The following is a 15,615-nucleotide window of genomic DNA, read 5'->3' as shown; positions in this document are numbered from 1 at the left end:
CAGTAAGCATACCGCGTAGATTATCCTTTAATTTTTGAACCTAAAGTTCTTTGCCCGGGTCAAAAATTAAAGTTCTTTGATGAATATATCTAATAGGAATAACTATTGAAATACAACAACAACCAAGTATAATCCTACTAGTGGGGTCTGGGAGGGTAGTGTGTACGCAGACCTTATCCCTACCCTGGAATAGAGAGGTTGTTTCCGATAGACCCTCGACTCCCTCCCTCCAAGAACTCCTCACCTTGCTCTTGGGGTAACTCGAACTCACAACCTCTTGGTTAGAAGTGGAGGGTGCTCACCACTAGAGCAACCCACTCTTGTCCTAGGAATAACTCTTGAAATGATTCTCATTATACAAGCTAAAACTTTAGATATGTATTATAAAAAAAGAAAAAAGATTATTAAAAATCTCACTATTTATTTATTTATATCACCACAATTCATCGCCTATACAGCCCATACAACATCACAATTTTCTTAATCTTCTGAGTATCGTTTATTCGATGAATATATATATATATATATCTTTAGGTAAAACACTTAAAGGAGAATGCAATCACATTACATTGAAGAAAAGAAAATGAAAACAATTAAAGTAGAAAAAGCAAGCCAAGCCTAGTGCCTAAGTAGTTCTCTATGGGGAATTTAGTCGAGCAGAAGGTTGGTGTCATAAGCAATGCCAGCCTTCCATTCGTCGGGAAGAACATCGGCGAGCTGCACCCACTTGACCTCCCCATAGGCAGAGAAACTCAGTTGAACCCTGAATGTGAGTGATCCTGTTGGTGGATTTGGCATGTCCCATACTGCTCCATATGCCTTTCTCATCCCCCTCCACTCCTTGCAATCAGCCTGCACAAAATCAAGCAAAGCTCCACCTTCAAGATTTTTAGCAGTGAACCCCGGTTATCATTATCATCAAAAGATTCTTAGAAATGAACCTATTATAATATTTATATACTTTTTCATCTACCGAATGTAAATAATTTCTGGTGCGGACTAAAAGGTAAGTTCATATCTACTATTTGTTACAATTTCAGTTGATAAGAAGTTATTTAATGATTTTCGAACATGTACTTGTTTTGAGTTCCTATTTATTTTCTATCGGAATCTATGGATTGATAAGTCGAAATATTTGATTTTTTTAGAGTAATTCATGCAAAATTTGTTACTTTAACGTAACCAAAAAAAATTGTAACGTTATTATTATATATAGTGGATAAAGTTCAGTAAATTATTAGGGAATGCACCATAGCCTATCATTAATTATTACTGGTACTACTACTAAAGTGGTCTAAAAACAACCAGACACATATATATGTAGGACTTACCTGCCAAACTTCGACAGCTTGAACGTCAAATGCACCACTTAAATAGATTGGGACAATGGCCAAATAGTTAGGAAACCTGCTGTTTTCATGAACTTTGATCATAAAATTGTAACCATAGTAACGGCAAGGAATCCTGCGATATTCAATGTCAACAACTCCGTAGGCCAATAAATGACTAGCCATTCCTGGACTAGCCATTTCTGAATAGGCACGTACACTTAGTATAAAATCTGTATGGTCTCCTTCCCCATAATCTGTCACTACTATTTTTGTGCCCTCGTCTGTGCAATGACCTGATACCTTGCACCTAACCTACAGTTTGTAATTTACAGAAACAAAATCAAAATAAAATGAAGAATATCAACATATAGGAAACTAAAGTACAAAAATAATATAGGAAATGAAAATTTTTGTTTCTTTTTGGGTTGTTTTTTAAATTTTTTGATGGTTTCGTGGAATTAAAAAGACAGTGTTATAACAACCAGACTACAACTCCTATCTCGAAAAGATAAAAATTTGTGAGGGAAATATAAAATTAATTTTTATTTTTTTTGTGCTTCTCTTCCCTAACTTTGATCATAATTAATTTACCAGAAATTACAAATAAGAATGTAATCATGCATGAACTAATCTTTTGATTTCCAAATTTTAAATAAAAAATTCCACCAAAAATAAAAAACTTCCCTTTTCCACCATTTTGATGGTTAAGTGGGTGTCATTTTCATCGCTTTCTAACAGTTCAAAACAGAAAGGATTATGTTTAGTATAGCTACTATAGTATATGATTAGCCAATGACTAATCAAAAACAAAGTGCAATTGGATGGTTTTAATTATTTGCGAACGCATATGAAAAAAGACAAGTGGCATAAAAGGATATATAATTAATACCTGGTAGCAAGCACCGCAGCCAGTTCCATTTCTGTAGAGCCTAGAAACTCCACTCACTTTCCCATCATAAATTTTCCTCCCATATTCACCAAATCCACATGCTCCACCTGTATTATATATTTTGTAACAACATTTTTAATTACCTTATAACCTTAATTGTACCATAATATAAGTAAAATGCCGGTTTATAGACACACAAATACAATACGAGTTATGGAACTGTGAGCTCTTCTTCTAACTATGAGCAACTTGTATTTAACTTCCCATACTTCTTTTCATGTATCCCCCGGATTAGTTATTTATCATCTATCCTATTTTTTTAGCTTTATAAATATATGAATATGTTAGTAACATTTTGTTTTAACCCATTCTTAACCCGCCCAAATTCAACCTAAAACACCGGATTGTTGGCGGAGCCAAGAATTTTGCAAAAGATGTTCAATGTTTAATATATATCTATTAAAAGTAATTTTTGACCTATATAAAAAGGGCAGTTCGGTGGACAAATCGTTCCGCATTCACACGGTCGGGGAAAGGGTTGCACCCACAAGGGATATGATGTAGATAGCCTATCTTAACGTAAGCATTAGTGGCTGCTTTCATTGCTCGAACTCGTGACTTATAAGTCACACGGAGACAATTACTTGACCTACATACATAATATAATTTTTTATATACTTGTTGTAACTTTCTGACGAAGGATGTTCAATTGAACACATTTTACTATATGTGGCTAAGCCACCACGTTTGCCACGTCTATCAGTACTTTATAGGGAAAAAAATGCTAGTGCAGATAATAAGAAGAGAATGTTAAAAAAGAAATAAAATACATACTAGGGGTTCCATAGCAATCGGGGCTGCCATAATAGGTTGCTCTAGTGTAGAGGGAATTGGCTTCTTCACAATAGCAAATTGCAGGAAAAATCAGTGTCACTAGTAGAAAAATGCAGTGGTTTTTGAGTGCTACTAAACTCATATCTAATGCTAAAGTTCAAACCTACTTAGACAAATATCCAAAAGGAATATCAATCAAGATTCTAAGTAAGAAGTGGGATGTGAAGTGATGAAATGAAACGGCTATATATATAGTTGAAGTTTTGAACTATTGGAAGCAGCCAACGAGGCCATTTTTGTTAATTTATGCATTATTCTTTTTCTACATGATTTATTCCACTAAGGAGTAGGGAATTGCAAGTGGAAGATGGGGGTTAAGTACTTAGACTTGATACATTATTTTATGTAGAAGAAGACATCTGTATTGACTCCAAAAGACCATTTCATCATTCTTTACTCCAAATTAATGGCATGCCATATAGTATGAAAAGTACAAAAGGCATAATTTATATTTTATGCAAATAACAAGGTATATCTAATTAATTATTTCGTACTAAACATTTATTTTCCAATTATTTAACTCATTGTGTAACTTTTAGCTACCATAGCACCTCCAGTTCTATATACTATTAGCGACAAGAAGAAATATCTTTACTTGCACCTCTTATAATCTAAACTAATGTGTATATCCACCATCGACATTGGAAGAATTATACTTACGTCTTATTTCATTTTCTGTTTTTTAATTTTTTTTATTTTTATTTTTATCCATCTCACATGACAGAAAAACATTTATAATTAGAAGTCACTATTATTAGACGAAATTAAGTTCTATGCATTGATGATTTTAAAAACTATTTACAGGTCACTTAAGTTAATTATAGGTAAATTTCTAGAATATGTAAGCATTAATTGGTATTAACATATAATTAGAATAAAGTGATAATAAAAAAAAATTACACTATCAATGTATATAATGTAGATCCCTGTTGAATAATACTATATTGAATTGATTGGTTAAGCTAGTGCAGAGGAAAGTATAGGTGGCCAATATCCAGACTGCTTTCTTCCTCTTTATCCTCCTATGCGTCTTAGAATCAGTAGTGTGGCGGCTAAGGAATAAAATCATAAAAAGAAAAAATGGAAGAAAAGTATTACTGGACTTTGTAATAAGATAATTTAACCCTTGATTATGTCATAACATCTTGTACTAATTTACATTATGAAAAACGTAATCATGACGATTGCCCACGAAATCCTATCCCTCCCAACTATTTGTTTAAAATTTTTACAAGCCAAATTAACTTGAACCAATAGACATTTGGCTCAAAGCCAGATTACAAATTTTGTGCAACTCATTCAACTAAATCCAAATGGTATATATACTTGCTTAGAACTTAAAGGTGAAAACAGATAATGAGATTGCAGGTGTGAATGATACAAATATTAAACCATTAAGGTAACGGGTGAAGCAGCCCATAGCAATTATAAACAATTTTAGGAGATTGTTGCATAATATTTGTAACAGCCCAACATGTTAGTGATATTGTCTGTTTTTGGCCTAACCCCGTACGGCTTTAAAACGCGTCACTAGAGTCTAAGGCATGTCGATATACCCATCATCACTCTCGTGTTTTGTCGCTGTGAGATTCAACTAGGATGTCACATAATATATGTAACAGCACAACCCTCTAGTAATATTGTCCGCTTTGGGCCTAGGCCTACACGACCTTAAAATGCGTCACAAGGGTATGAAGTGTGTTTACTTATATAACCAGCATATTTCTTGTATTTTGTCGACGTGGGATTCTCTTAGGACCTCAAGGTCCTTGCTGAGGTTTAATTTGCCCCACCACTATTCAAGGTTGCACGCGGAGTGACTCTGATACCATATGGCAGCCCAGCCCTCTAGTGATATTATCCGCTTTGGCCCTAGGCCTGCACGGCTTTAAAACACGTCACTAGGATACGAGACCTATTTACTTATATAACCAACATATTTTCTGTATTTTGTCGATGTGTTTGTCTAGGGTGTCACAATATTATATATCTCTAACAAGGTGATATGAAATAGCGAATGATAGGACATAATAAAAAAGAATATCTATAAGCACATAATTTAAGAATATGTTCATGATAATATGTTTACTTAAAACCCTATGCTTTTTAGGAGTCTCTTAACCTTATCAAAGAAATTTATGCCCAAAAATACATATAATCGACTTCTACTTGTTTAGAATTTAATCATTGTTGTTGGTGTTGCAGTTGTTCTAACAAGGGGATATGAACTTGCTTACTAGGCAATATTGGATTAAGTTGCCAGGTCAGGTTTATGAGCAATTGGGATACTAAACTACTTGTAAGAACCCCAATGTTTGGTTCAAACGCACTAAGAAGCTGTCAAATAAAGTAAATGCTCTAGTCATATGTATCTAGTAAGAATACGTACAACTTGATTAAAAAGCACAAAACCAGACTCAAAATCTGGGGGAAAAGCACTCAGCTTCTTATTTATTTCGTTAACTTTTGCTTGGCTACTTGGAAGAAATGGTAGGGTGACTTCCAATATTTGTCATCCACTTGGAGTTATCAAAAGCATTATTATTTAATTGGTGTTCCTCTAATCAATAGCGCTTTGAGTTGTACACTGATTACTTTTATTAGAGATTACCATGCAATAAAGTGACGATATAAGGAGTATGTTTAACTGATTAAAAGTAATTGATGAGCAATTGAGCATCAAGTGATAATAATTATAAATAATTATTTACATGTTTGAAGATTTTTTATTTTTTTTGTTAAAGTGAGTGAAATGAACTTAGGATTTTTAAAGTATTTATACATGAAAAAGAACGAACAACGAAAGTTGAATGAAAGAATTAAGGACTTTGTTCTGTAAGGTATTTTGGAATTTGAAAAAATATTAGAAATAAAATAATAAAAATCTTGATCAAACCAAAAGTGTTTTTAACTAGTATAAGTGGCTAGTGGCAAACTTGTGATATTTGACTAACTTTAGCTTATAAATACTTAACTTGCAAATATTTTTATGTTGAACAAATGTATAGATAAGCCAAAAAGTGCTTCTACACACTCAATTGACCAACTTATAAACCTGTCCAAACATCATTTAAGATGCATGTTGTCTAAATGACACTTTACACATTGATGCAATGGGCACCAACATATTTTCTATTAGGTACTTTCAGAAGTTGAAGACTCCAACATGTCACTATACAAATCTCAATTTCAAGTTTAAAAGTTGTTATCAGTCGTGATTCAAAATCTCAGTGCAAATAACTTAAATAGAAAGATAGTTCCATACTACATTGTTTATCAATAGTTTAGAAATAATAAGAACAAAATTTATTTTAATTTACATCTGGGTCGATTTAGTTTTATTCAAGTCGGAACCAAATAAATATAAAAGTTTTAAGCTTCAAACAAACTCCACTCATCTTCAAGACTATCAGATTAAGGAATTAATTAACCAATCCCACCCAAAGAAATTCTAGGAAGTTACAGTGCACAAAGCATCTCGCATCCATGCAAGGTACGGAGAAGGGCCGCACACTAAGGGGTGTGATGTAGACAGTCTACCCTAATGCAAGCATTAGTGGCTGCTTGCACAGCTCGAACCGGTCACATGGAAACAATTTTACCGTTGCTCCAAGACAACTTTACGAAGTTGGTAAACATAGTCTGCAAAATTCTAACAAGAACCTGGCATTGCCCATCTTCCCAAGTGAGAGCTTTTATAATGCAAGTCAAGGCATGTTAACCACCAAGTTACCGACCCTCTCAAATTCACATAAAATCAAAGTAAGGAGCATAATAAATTTGCAACTCAAATCCCCTGTACTTTGGCACCATATATGAGAAGATGAAACAGAAAAAAAAAAAAAGATCAAGAAGCTGACAGTAAGCACCAAAAGCAAACACAGTACCGAATTCTTGGACAGTGACCCTAATGGGCTTGAACTGGTAAGCAAAATTCGACTTTCCATGAATGGGTCCAATCCGCTATGAAAAATTATGTAAACACTTGTAAAGCTTAGAGAAATCAGTTATAAAAGTTCAAATTCAAGCTGTCACTCTTTAATATCTGCTTCATACACTTGTCTTATTAGGATAAATGGAGAAGGTCAGCTATTATGAGCTTAGAAACTTAAACAGGAAAAAGTCAGAGAGAAAAGTTATAATGAAGCTACTAATCAACCAGCAAAAGGGTAACAATCAAAAGTTGTTGCTGCGAGTTGTAAAGCAAAATCCCCACCAAGTTAAAACTAGAAATTTCCTCTCTCCAGATGTCTCTCTTTCCAAGTTTTGCACCAGGAAAAGAGACAATTATTGAAATGGTGGAGCGCCCACGAAAAGAACTAGCAATTTCAGTTCTAGAATACGTAGTTGGTCATGTAGTGTGTACCATTCAGTTAAATTAAATATGGGAATCATCAACATTAAGTAAATGGTGGAGATGAATGAAGACTTGTGCAGATGCAAACATCTGTCTGATTGAGGAATATGATGGATTGATGGAAAGTCCAGATGGAAGGTCTCAATTTATCTGCCAACAAAACCTTCGCTAGTCATTGTTACAAAAGAAAGATGGACTAAATGAAGTAATTGATACTTCAGCATTCAACAATGAAACATCAGTCTCATTGTTTTGCCTTTCTGAGGTCTCCACTTAAAAGTTAGTGTACAGAGACTTGCAGTTGAAATATCATACTGAAATGTTGGAACATCTAAGAACTAAACTGTCTAAATAGTTCCAATCTTTACACGCGTTCTATAAGCTATTCCGCTGAGCTAACACAGAATGCAGAATCTAAGTGACTAAGATCCGTATAAAACAATTACAATAGCTGTCACAATTGGGGACCTCACACAAAGTTCGAGGAAATCTGTGGACAAAAGGAAGTGCTCACAACTAGAAATAGCCTTGTTGATGAATTGCCGGTGAAAGGTAGGTGCCAAATGTAATCCTGAACCTAGAAATGAATTATCAGGTTTGAGATTGCTTACTTTGCGAAGCAAAATAATATTAGTTAGTGAATTCTTACCTCAATCCTGTGGTTTCATGGCTGATGGGACTCTGACTACTTTTAGATAAGTTGGGCCTTCTTTAGATCGGATATAACTCCTCTATCTTCTCTTCCCCTCTCATTGTATAGAACCTTTAGACATTTAAGTTAAAATGTAAACTGCAGGTCCTTTCATATCCGGAAGCAAGTAAAAACAAAAATTGATAGTTATTTCATGGAGATACCTTATCAATAATTCCATATTCTACTGCTTCACTAGGACTAAAGTACTTCGGACGTCTTATGTCTGCTTCAATCTCCTCAGGTGATTTTCCAATATGCTTTGAATACAATTTCACCTTAAAAATAAATGTGTACAGTTAGAAAAATAGGCTAATTAATACAGTGCTCATCTTCGATCCTGCAGAAATGTGTATCACAAAACAACAACAACAACAACAACAACCACCACCACCCAGTGAAATCTCACAAGTGGGGTCTGGGGAGGGTAGTGTGTACGCAGACCTTACCCCTACTCCGGAGGAGTAGAGAGACTGTTTCCGATAGACCCTCGGCACAATAAGATGAAAATGAGACAGTGTAGCAGTAACAGCAAAGGATATCACAAAACAGAAAACAGAAATCCTTAAAAAGTGCAAAGTTGTCCCTTGAACTTTTGTCACAGTACGCAAGCATTAGCTTAACAGAAATTTTAAAGATTACCAATTCCGCTTTGACGTTCTTTACTTCTTTCCTCATGAGCTCGACATCTGTTGCTTGACCCTGAAACCGAGCAATTGGCTGCAAAGGTATATATGCATTAGAAATTCCATCTTTAATATCAGTCATGATTATGTGTTTGTAAGATTGCATTTTTTTAGCGGAACTCAGGGACAGGTCATAGTCTTATAGAGAATATTTTAGACGACATAATCAAGGAATGGGAAGAAAACAGGGAGAAAGGAAGACAGAAACACAAAAGGTCTCCAAATGACCTGCTTAATCATAATTGTAGATGAGGGCAATGCAGCACGATTTCCTTTTGCACCAGCTGCTAAAAGCAAGGCAGCTTCTCCCCATGCATTTCCAACACAGAGAGTAAATATAGGTGGCTTGACATATCTGCAGCAAAAAGTAAAGGTGTCTGTTGCAGATTGCTACAAGAAACAAAGGAGTCCCAGAAGAATAATGCTTTCATTAAGTTCCTCAAGTGTAGCGGAAGCGAGGGCGGGCATGAGAGCAGAAATTTCAGAAGATGTTGATGTTGAGGGCACCTATAAATAATATGCATACAGAAATTTTTATGTCGGCCATTTTTGCAGTTAAAAAACGTGCTTTAATTTTCACACATTACTTGTTAAACTGCTAATAAAAAACTATACAAACTGTTGAATTGTGTGAACCACTGCATCTATAAGCTTAATGTGCTAGAGATTGGACATTTTAATTATTTTAGGCCCGACATGCCCCCTCACACGTAGCATGATTCTTTTCCTTAGGTTAAGCGTGTGAAAATATTTTTTAGATGGGTGGTGAGACTCAAACCAAGGACCATTGCTTGCTTTAATACTACGTTGAACTGTGTGAACCACCTCATCTACATAATTTAACTGTTACAGAGCAGACAATTTTATTAATTTATTTCAGATCCTTAATACAAACTTTAGCTGAATAAAAAAGATTTCAAGAATGGCTATAAATTATAAACTCGGATAACGAATAGTTTAGTATGAAAAAGAAGAGTCTAAAGTTACATTTTGGTACAAGCAAGGAGCACTGTCTTGCAAATTGTGAGAACTGCAAAATAGGAAACACAGACAGGCAATTGCTCATTTCGACTGGAGACCTACGTTTTCTATGGCAATACACTGTAAAATACTACACGACTTGGGTTTAAACCACCCACCCTCTTCTTTCTGAAAATCCAAATTTTGATAAGCTAAAATATGATGCACACCTCTTACCTTGTACAAATCATCCGGTATTTAATCCTACATATTCAGTTGCCAAAATAACTTGACAGTGCATTCTCTAGTTGCTTCTTGCCATGTGATTATAACGAAAACTAGAATATGGCAAGAGTGCAAGCACAATGGCTCCAGTCCTCTGTACAATATACTTTTTTTATAAGCTGTCCCAAATATGCTTCTGAGTGAAGATCCTTCGGAGCAAATATACAGAACCATACTTATCAGCAGATCAGCCTATCACAGCTTTCTCATTTTCTGGTGCACCTTTATCACATCAATTTATTACTTGAGAGAAGCTAACCAAGGTCGAACACTTTCACATCTTTTTTTCTTTTTTTCCCCTGGTAAAGATATATTAAGAATGGCAAGTCCAAAATAACCACCAGACAAATCTCAAGCATCCATTCTAAATCTATCTTGTTGAAGAACCAAAAGCCTATCTACACAAAAATCTTACCGTTCAGGTCTTTTATCACAGAATCACTACCAGAAAAACAAATTAGTAAAAAAAAACATAAAACAACGCTAAAGAGACATCTTCAAATATGACTCGAATGAGCAAAATGGATAGAGAAGCAATATGTAACCTCATAACATCATATATGGCAAAAGCCTCTGTCTCATAACCCAACTTCTCACCACCCTGTAAAATAGAAAATTATCTGAAAGTAAGTATGATAAAAACATGTTCGAATTATACGTAATCAAAAGTAAATAGGGTTCAAATTAAGTCTAGTAGAAACTCAAACTTAGCTTACAACAGCTATATATTTAGGATCTCATAGAACTGCCTGTATAGTGCATTTCTGAAACTAGAAATGCAGCAAGAGTGGCTTTCACAATCAATTGTCAATATCACACTCACTTTCCTTCAAGTTGGAAGAATATAAGGGTCAAATTGGTAAAACAAAAGGGTCTTAGTTGTTTCTAACATGATCCTAACATAGATCAAGCACAGTGCCTGAAGCAATAAATTATAACCAGTTTGAGTTTATCCTCTAGCAAGCAATACCTACAGAAGAACCGCAGATTAGCAACTATTAAATGGAAGAAAACCCCTCTCTATTTGATACATTGATACCAAACTCCAACTTCTTGTATAAAGCTATCTCGTTGGAAAATTAGTGAAGCGAAAATTTCAATACAACCAGCTGCGTTTGACCGGAAAATCAAGGATATAAGATAATGAAAAATACAAGGCAAAATGAAAAGAAAGCAACCAGTTTTTACCTTGGTTGTGCCAGTAGAATTTACATAAAGATAGATTGGCTTTTCCTCATCCTCATACTGAAGGTAAAGAAATTCAGCTAGTATCAATTCCGTCACTGATGGAACTAGAGACATGCCCAAGTAAACGATTCGATTCTTATACAAGTAAGATGCTAAATCTGGAGGAGGTTGCTCCCATGCACTTCCCCTTGAGAAAGGAATAACCTGTCACCAAAAATGTGCACATGTTTAGAGCACTAAAGTCCCAGTACAAAATACCAATACTACTTTCTGTTAAAAATTCCATCACATTAATGAGGAAAAATAGGTACATACAAAAGTGTTCTTTTTTTCTTTTTGAACTGTAGGTATCATTCAAAAGTTTGTGTACTTCCTCCGAGGCCGCTGCCTCCACTAATTTCTATTCTAGTGACCCAAAATCTTCAAGTCAATCGAGAAAATATCATCAGCAGTTAATATAAATATGCCTTTTTCTCCCATGTCACCAGACAATCCATCTAACAATATTTACAGTGGATAAGAAACATAGAACCCAATGAATTGCAGATCACTTTCCCAAGGCATATCAAACCAGTTTGAACAGAGTTCCTAATTTAACAATTGTAGCCACATAAACTGTTCCACGTTCTATTTTGCTTTATCGCAGTCCTATCTATTTTTTTTTTGTACCTCTGCTATCATCAAACTCTTCAATAAGGTCTTTTGTTCAGGCCACACAGTGACTTAAAACTCTAATGCAGCCAAAAATAAAATTCTTCAGATCAAATGATTAGCCCTGACCATGTTAATCTTTTTTTTCTTCTATTTTTTTGATGAAAAGGTAGGAAGTTTATTAAATAGTACCAAGTAAGTACTGAAAATAGAGCATCCTTCTATAGATTGAAGAACTGCATAAGATGTAAAAGTGAGTCCAAATAACAATACTCTTCTTACTCCACACATAAAATCAAATCTTTCTATAACAGTCTCGTTTGTACCGACATTTTTTGTTGCTATAGCGAAGTGCTGTTATAGAGAACATATATTATAACATAACATGAAAAATTAGTTCCAAGGAAAACTTGACCGTTATAGTGAAGTTTTGTTATAGAGGATGACTGTTATACAGAGGTTTGATTGTCCCGGATTTTTAAACATCCGGCCTATACAATTGAAATATCGTCCCTCCTATCACAAAAGCACCCATTATTTCTCTCCATCCTAGCATTCCAGATGTGTAATTAGGAACAGCATTCCACAACTGTCCACTGCCATTGGAAAAGATCTGTTTATACCAGCTGCTTAGAGAAAGCTTGATACTTCCTGGCATGACCCATTTGGTCCGTGTTTCCTGACAATTTCAATCTTCAAACTACCTAAAGGTAGATAAAGCTGCTGAACCTTAATTGCAAAGTTTGGAGTTTAGTTTGGCAATAACAGTTACCGGTTGGAAGTATTGTCAGACAACAATTGGATGTTTTCTAAATGTTTCCCATTGCCTATCATCTTCTACACCAGATTTGCAATAACTTCTGAGAATCCCTTTTTATCAAAAGAGAATCATGTGCTTGACTACATATGGACAATGGCACAATATAGCTTTGGAGCACAAACACTCATCCATGATATCCAGAGACCAAATCTCTCAAAAGAAAGCACTGATTATTAATTTCTTCCTTTTTTATATGGACTTCAATTTAATTTAAACAATTAAACTCCTTCACCATAAACCATAAAGCTCTTCGACATATTCTTGGGTGTTTACAGTTTTGTTTGAGGAGTTTAGTATCTAAATTCAATTATTCAACCCATCCTATGTATTTCAAAAAAAAAAAATTCTTACCAGAAAACAAAGAGGCGTAACTCGTCATCCGGTATGACGGTTTCATTTTCCTAGTTGAGTTGACTAACTCATGTTTTGGATGCTTTTACATATGCAAGAGAGATCTTAACTTTTATATGCTTGTGAAGTTAGCTTAGTAATCCATTTTCTTAGAATGTTTAGTTTAGTTTACTTTTTGGATGTCTTAAAATGGTTCGGATCTTTGAATATTTCTACACATATTCTCATTATCCACTTTACGAAACCTTTTTGTGCTACTACGATAAATATGACACACAAACCAAATCGCTGAATTACCATAGTTATGTGCTGGCAGTTTCTACAAAACCAAACCAAACAATAAACTGCCAAACTGCTAAGTCCCAACATTTTAAAGGCTATCATATCCAAACAACTAAGGCAGATGAACTTTGAGTTTCTAAATTGTTCTTCTTTTTTTTTCTATAAAGATAGTGCTTGTCAGCTAGTGGTCACCTTGACTATCCCACTGGGTATGTACTACCTCCCCCAGCACAACTGCATCGGAACCAGGTAACTATACCCACCAAGGCTTAGGTGGATGGAAAGAAATCATCTACATTTTTAGTTTATTTTTTGGTACCGCTGTTGAGATTTAAACCCTGTCTCCTGTGGTTTTCGTCCTAAGGACTCGTCGAGCTATCGCTGTAGCACCCCCGAGGGAGGACAACACTTATTAATAAAACTAATTTAATACTTAACTAATTTACTAACAATCACAATATGTCAATACTAATTAACAAACTCCTCAATTCTGCCCATATATCATTACTCAACCCCTCCCTACAATGTTTTTTTATGACATCTGGTGTCCGGGCCAGCTTGGCGCACCTCAACTATTCTGCCGGCTACCTACTACCTTCCACTAGCACAACCCCTCCATACTATGTTGCACCAACCAATGTGTGATTACCACATTTTACTAGCATATAAGTTCCACCACGATAATTCATGGACCTACCCATCATTGCAGAGCTTCACCGGAGCAACACGCCATGTTAAAATTATCATCATTAAGTATTTTCCTTGTTTGTTCAGATTAAAAAATATGCCAATAGAAACAAAAGCTTGAAAAAAATTCCATTTCCTTTCAGATTGTACGTCTCAACCGCTCCTTTTAAATTTACCAATCAGTAAAAAACACCAAATTGGAAGCCAAAGCCGGTACTTACCATAGTGACAACGCCACGTTTGGGGCGAGAGCTAGAGGAAGAAGGTCGAAGAGAATCGGGTCGAATTCTATGACCCGAGAAGTCCGCGAGTACACTACCGCCGACGAATGGGGAGATAAAGCTCGTCGATAGAGAAGATTTCGGAGACGGCGAAAAACTCAGAGTCCGTTTGGGAGCTGACGAACGGCAGCTCGCCGGTGATGATAGCCGGACTCCCGTCGCCGGTGAAAATTGGGAAGCGATAGTCACAGCTTCCATTGTGTTTGGAACTCAAAGAGAGTGAAGAGTGAAGGATTGGATTAGAGTCTGGGGTTCGAATTGATGCAGACTCGGAGTAACCCGACTCGTATTAGACTCCGGGCCATACCACTTTGGGCTGATCCAATTCTCAAACAATTATGTATTGTATTTGCGTAGAAATGACGTGCTATAGTCACTTTTTAATATGGTATTTAGTTTTTATTCAAAACTCAAATTAGATGATAATCGCGAACTGTTTCTTCGGTAAACAGAGTTATGGAGTTATTTTTGCTTTTCATTTTCTTAGTTAAGACTTAAGAGGGATGCTATTACTGTGTAGCTTCGTCTCATTTAATTTTACAACTTTAGTTATGCAGGTATTAGTTATGTATGTATTAGTTATGCAGGAATAAGTAATGCAGGGATTAATTATGCATGTATTAGTTATGCAATGTTGAGTCATGTAAGGTTGAGCAATGTTGGGATTAGTTATGCATGGATTAGTTATGTGGGGATTATGTTAAGAGAAGTGGAAGTGTTAAACTACAGTTAGTTTAGGTGGTTAAGAGTAGAGTTAGCTAATGTTATTAGTTAAACTGTTAGAAAGATTGTTAGGAGGTTAGTAACTAATTTGTAGTATAAATACACCGTAGATACTACAATGTAAAGCAAGAGCTCATTTCCTTTCTCCCTCAATAAAACAGTTACTCTGTTTCTCTGAGTTCTCTCTTAGATTCTTCTTCAAGTCGAGCTTCCAGCTTAGAGCTTCCTTAGCCATGGAAGCTAACATGGTATCAGAGCTCATGATGACGATCTCAGTCTAATTCCTCGCTCAATTATGTGTATGTGTGTTACTGCGGTTCAGTCAAGCTATACTGAATTGTCTGAAAGTAACAACACCTCTGAGCTAGGGTTTGCGATTTAATCAATTAGAAAGCTTCATCAATGGCGATTGGAGACGAAACAAATGAAAGTACATCGAGACATGTGAATGCATCAGTAGCACATGTTGTTTTCCCCATAATTGATCATAATCATCCTCTTTTTCTTCAACCGACTGATACACCAGATAGCTCGCTCAT

At 35.4% G+C, this 15,615-nt stretch overlaps 2 protein-coding genes across 3 annotated transcripts; both read right to left on the bottom strand.

Annotated features, from left to right (window-relative positions):
- Positions 1-401: 401 nt before the first annotated feature.
- Positions 402-3,321, bottom strand: LOC107831803 (expansin-like B1). The gene is made up of 4 exons (XM_016659597.1): positions 3,055-3,321; positions 2,221-2,327; positions 1,332-1,643; positions 402-852 (listed from the first exon to the last, which is right to left on the bottom strand). Exons 1-4 carry the CDS (start codon positions 3,194-3,196, stop codon positions 649-651), a joined length of 765 nt encoding a protein of 254 aa, XP_016515083.1. The 5' UTR covers positions 3,197-3,321; the 3' UTR covers positions 402-648.
- A 4,265-nt stretch (positions 3,322-7,586) lies between these two features.
- Positions 7,587-14,619, bottom strand: LOC107831804 (ATP-dependent Clp protease proteolytic subunit-related protein 4, chloroplastic). 2 transcript variants are annotated; one of them, XM_016659599.2, is made up of 8 exons: positions 14,294-14,619; positions 11,282-11,485; positions 10,639-10,694; positions 9,077-9,203; positions 8,805-8,882; positions 8,327-8,440; positions 8,121-8,234; positions 7,587-8,042 (listed from the first exon to the last, which is right to left on the bottom strand). In XM_016659599.2, the coding sequence occupies exons 1-7, from the start codon at positions 14,549-14,551 to the stop codon at positions 8,163-8,165; spliced, it is 909 nt and encodes a 302-aa protein (XP_016515085.1). In that variant the 5' UTR covers positions 14,552-14,619; the 3' UTR covers positions 7,587-8,042; positions 8,121-8,162. The 2 variants fall into 2 exon arrangements, with proteins under 2 accessions (XP_016515085.1, XP_016515084.1); XM_016659598.2 differs by having other exon boundaries at positions 7,587-8,048; positions 14,294-14,618.
- Between the last annotated feature and the right edge of the window lie 996 nt (positions 14,620-15,615).

This window comes from Nicotiana tabacum, chromosome 23 (assembly GCF_000715075.1).
Source record: "Nicotiana tabacum cultivar K326 chromosome 23, ASM71507v2, whole genome shotgun sequence".
Lineage (NCBI taxonomy): Eukaryota > Viridiplantae > Streptophyta > Magnoliopsida > Solanales > Solanaceae > Nicotiana > Nicotiana tabacum.
This window is presented reverse-complemented; position numbering and strand designations above follow the sequence as displayed.

Coding starts and splice junctions, on each gene's coding strand:
- LOC107831804 (XM_016659599.2), bottom strand. CDS start 14,551: ATGGAAGCTGTGACTATCGCTTCCCAATTTTCACCGGCGACGGGAGTC. Junction 9,204..10,638: donor GCCATATATGATGTTATGAG/GTTACATATTGC, acceptor TTTTTGCTGCAG/ATATGTCAAGCCACCTATAT. Junction 8,883..9,076: donor CTACAATTATGATTAAGCAG/GTCATTTGGAGA, acceptor ATACCTTTGCAG/CCAATTGCTCGGTTTCAGGG.
- LOC107831803 (XM_016659597.1), bottom strand. CDS start 3,196: ATGAGTTTAGTAGCACTCAAAAACCACTGCATTTTTCTACTAGTGACA. Junction 1,644..2,220: donor GCTGCGGTGCTTGCTACCAG/GTATTAATTATA, acceptor TACAAACTGTAG/GTTAGGTGCAAGGTATCAGG. Junction 853..1,331: donor AAGCTGTCGAAGTTTGGCAG/GTAAGTCCTACA, acceptor GATTTTGTGCAG/GCTGATTGCAAGGAGTGGAG.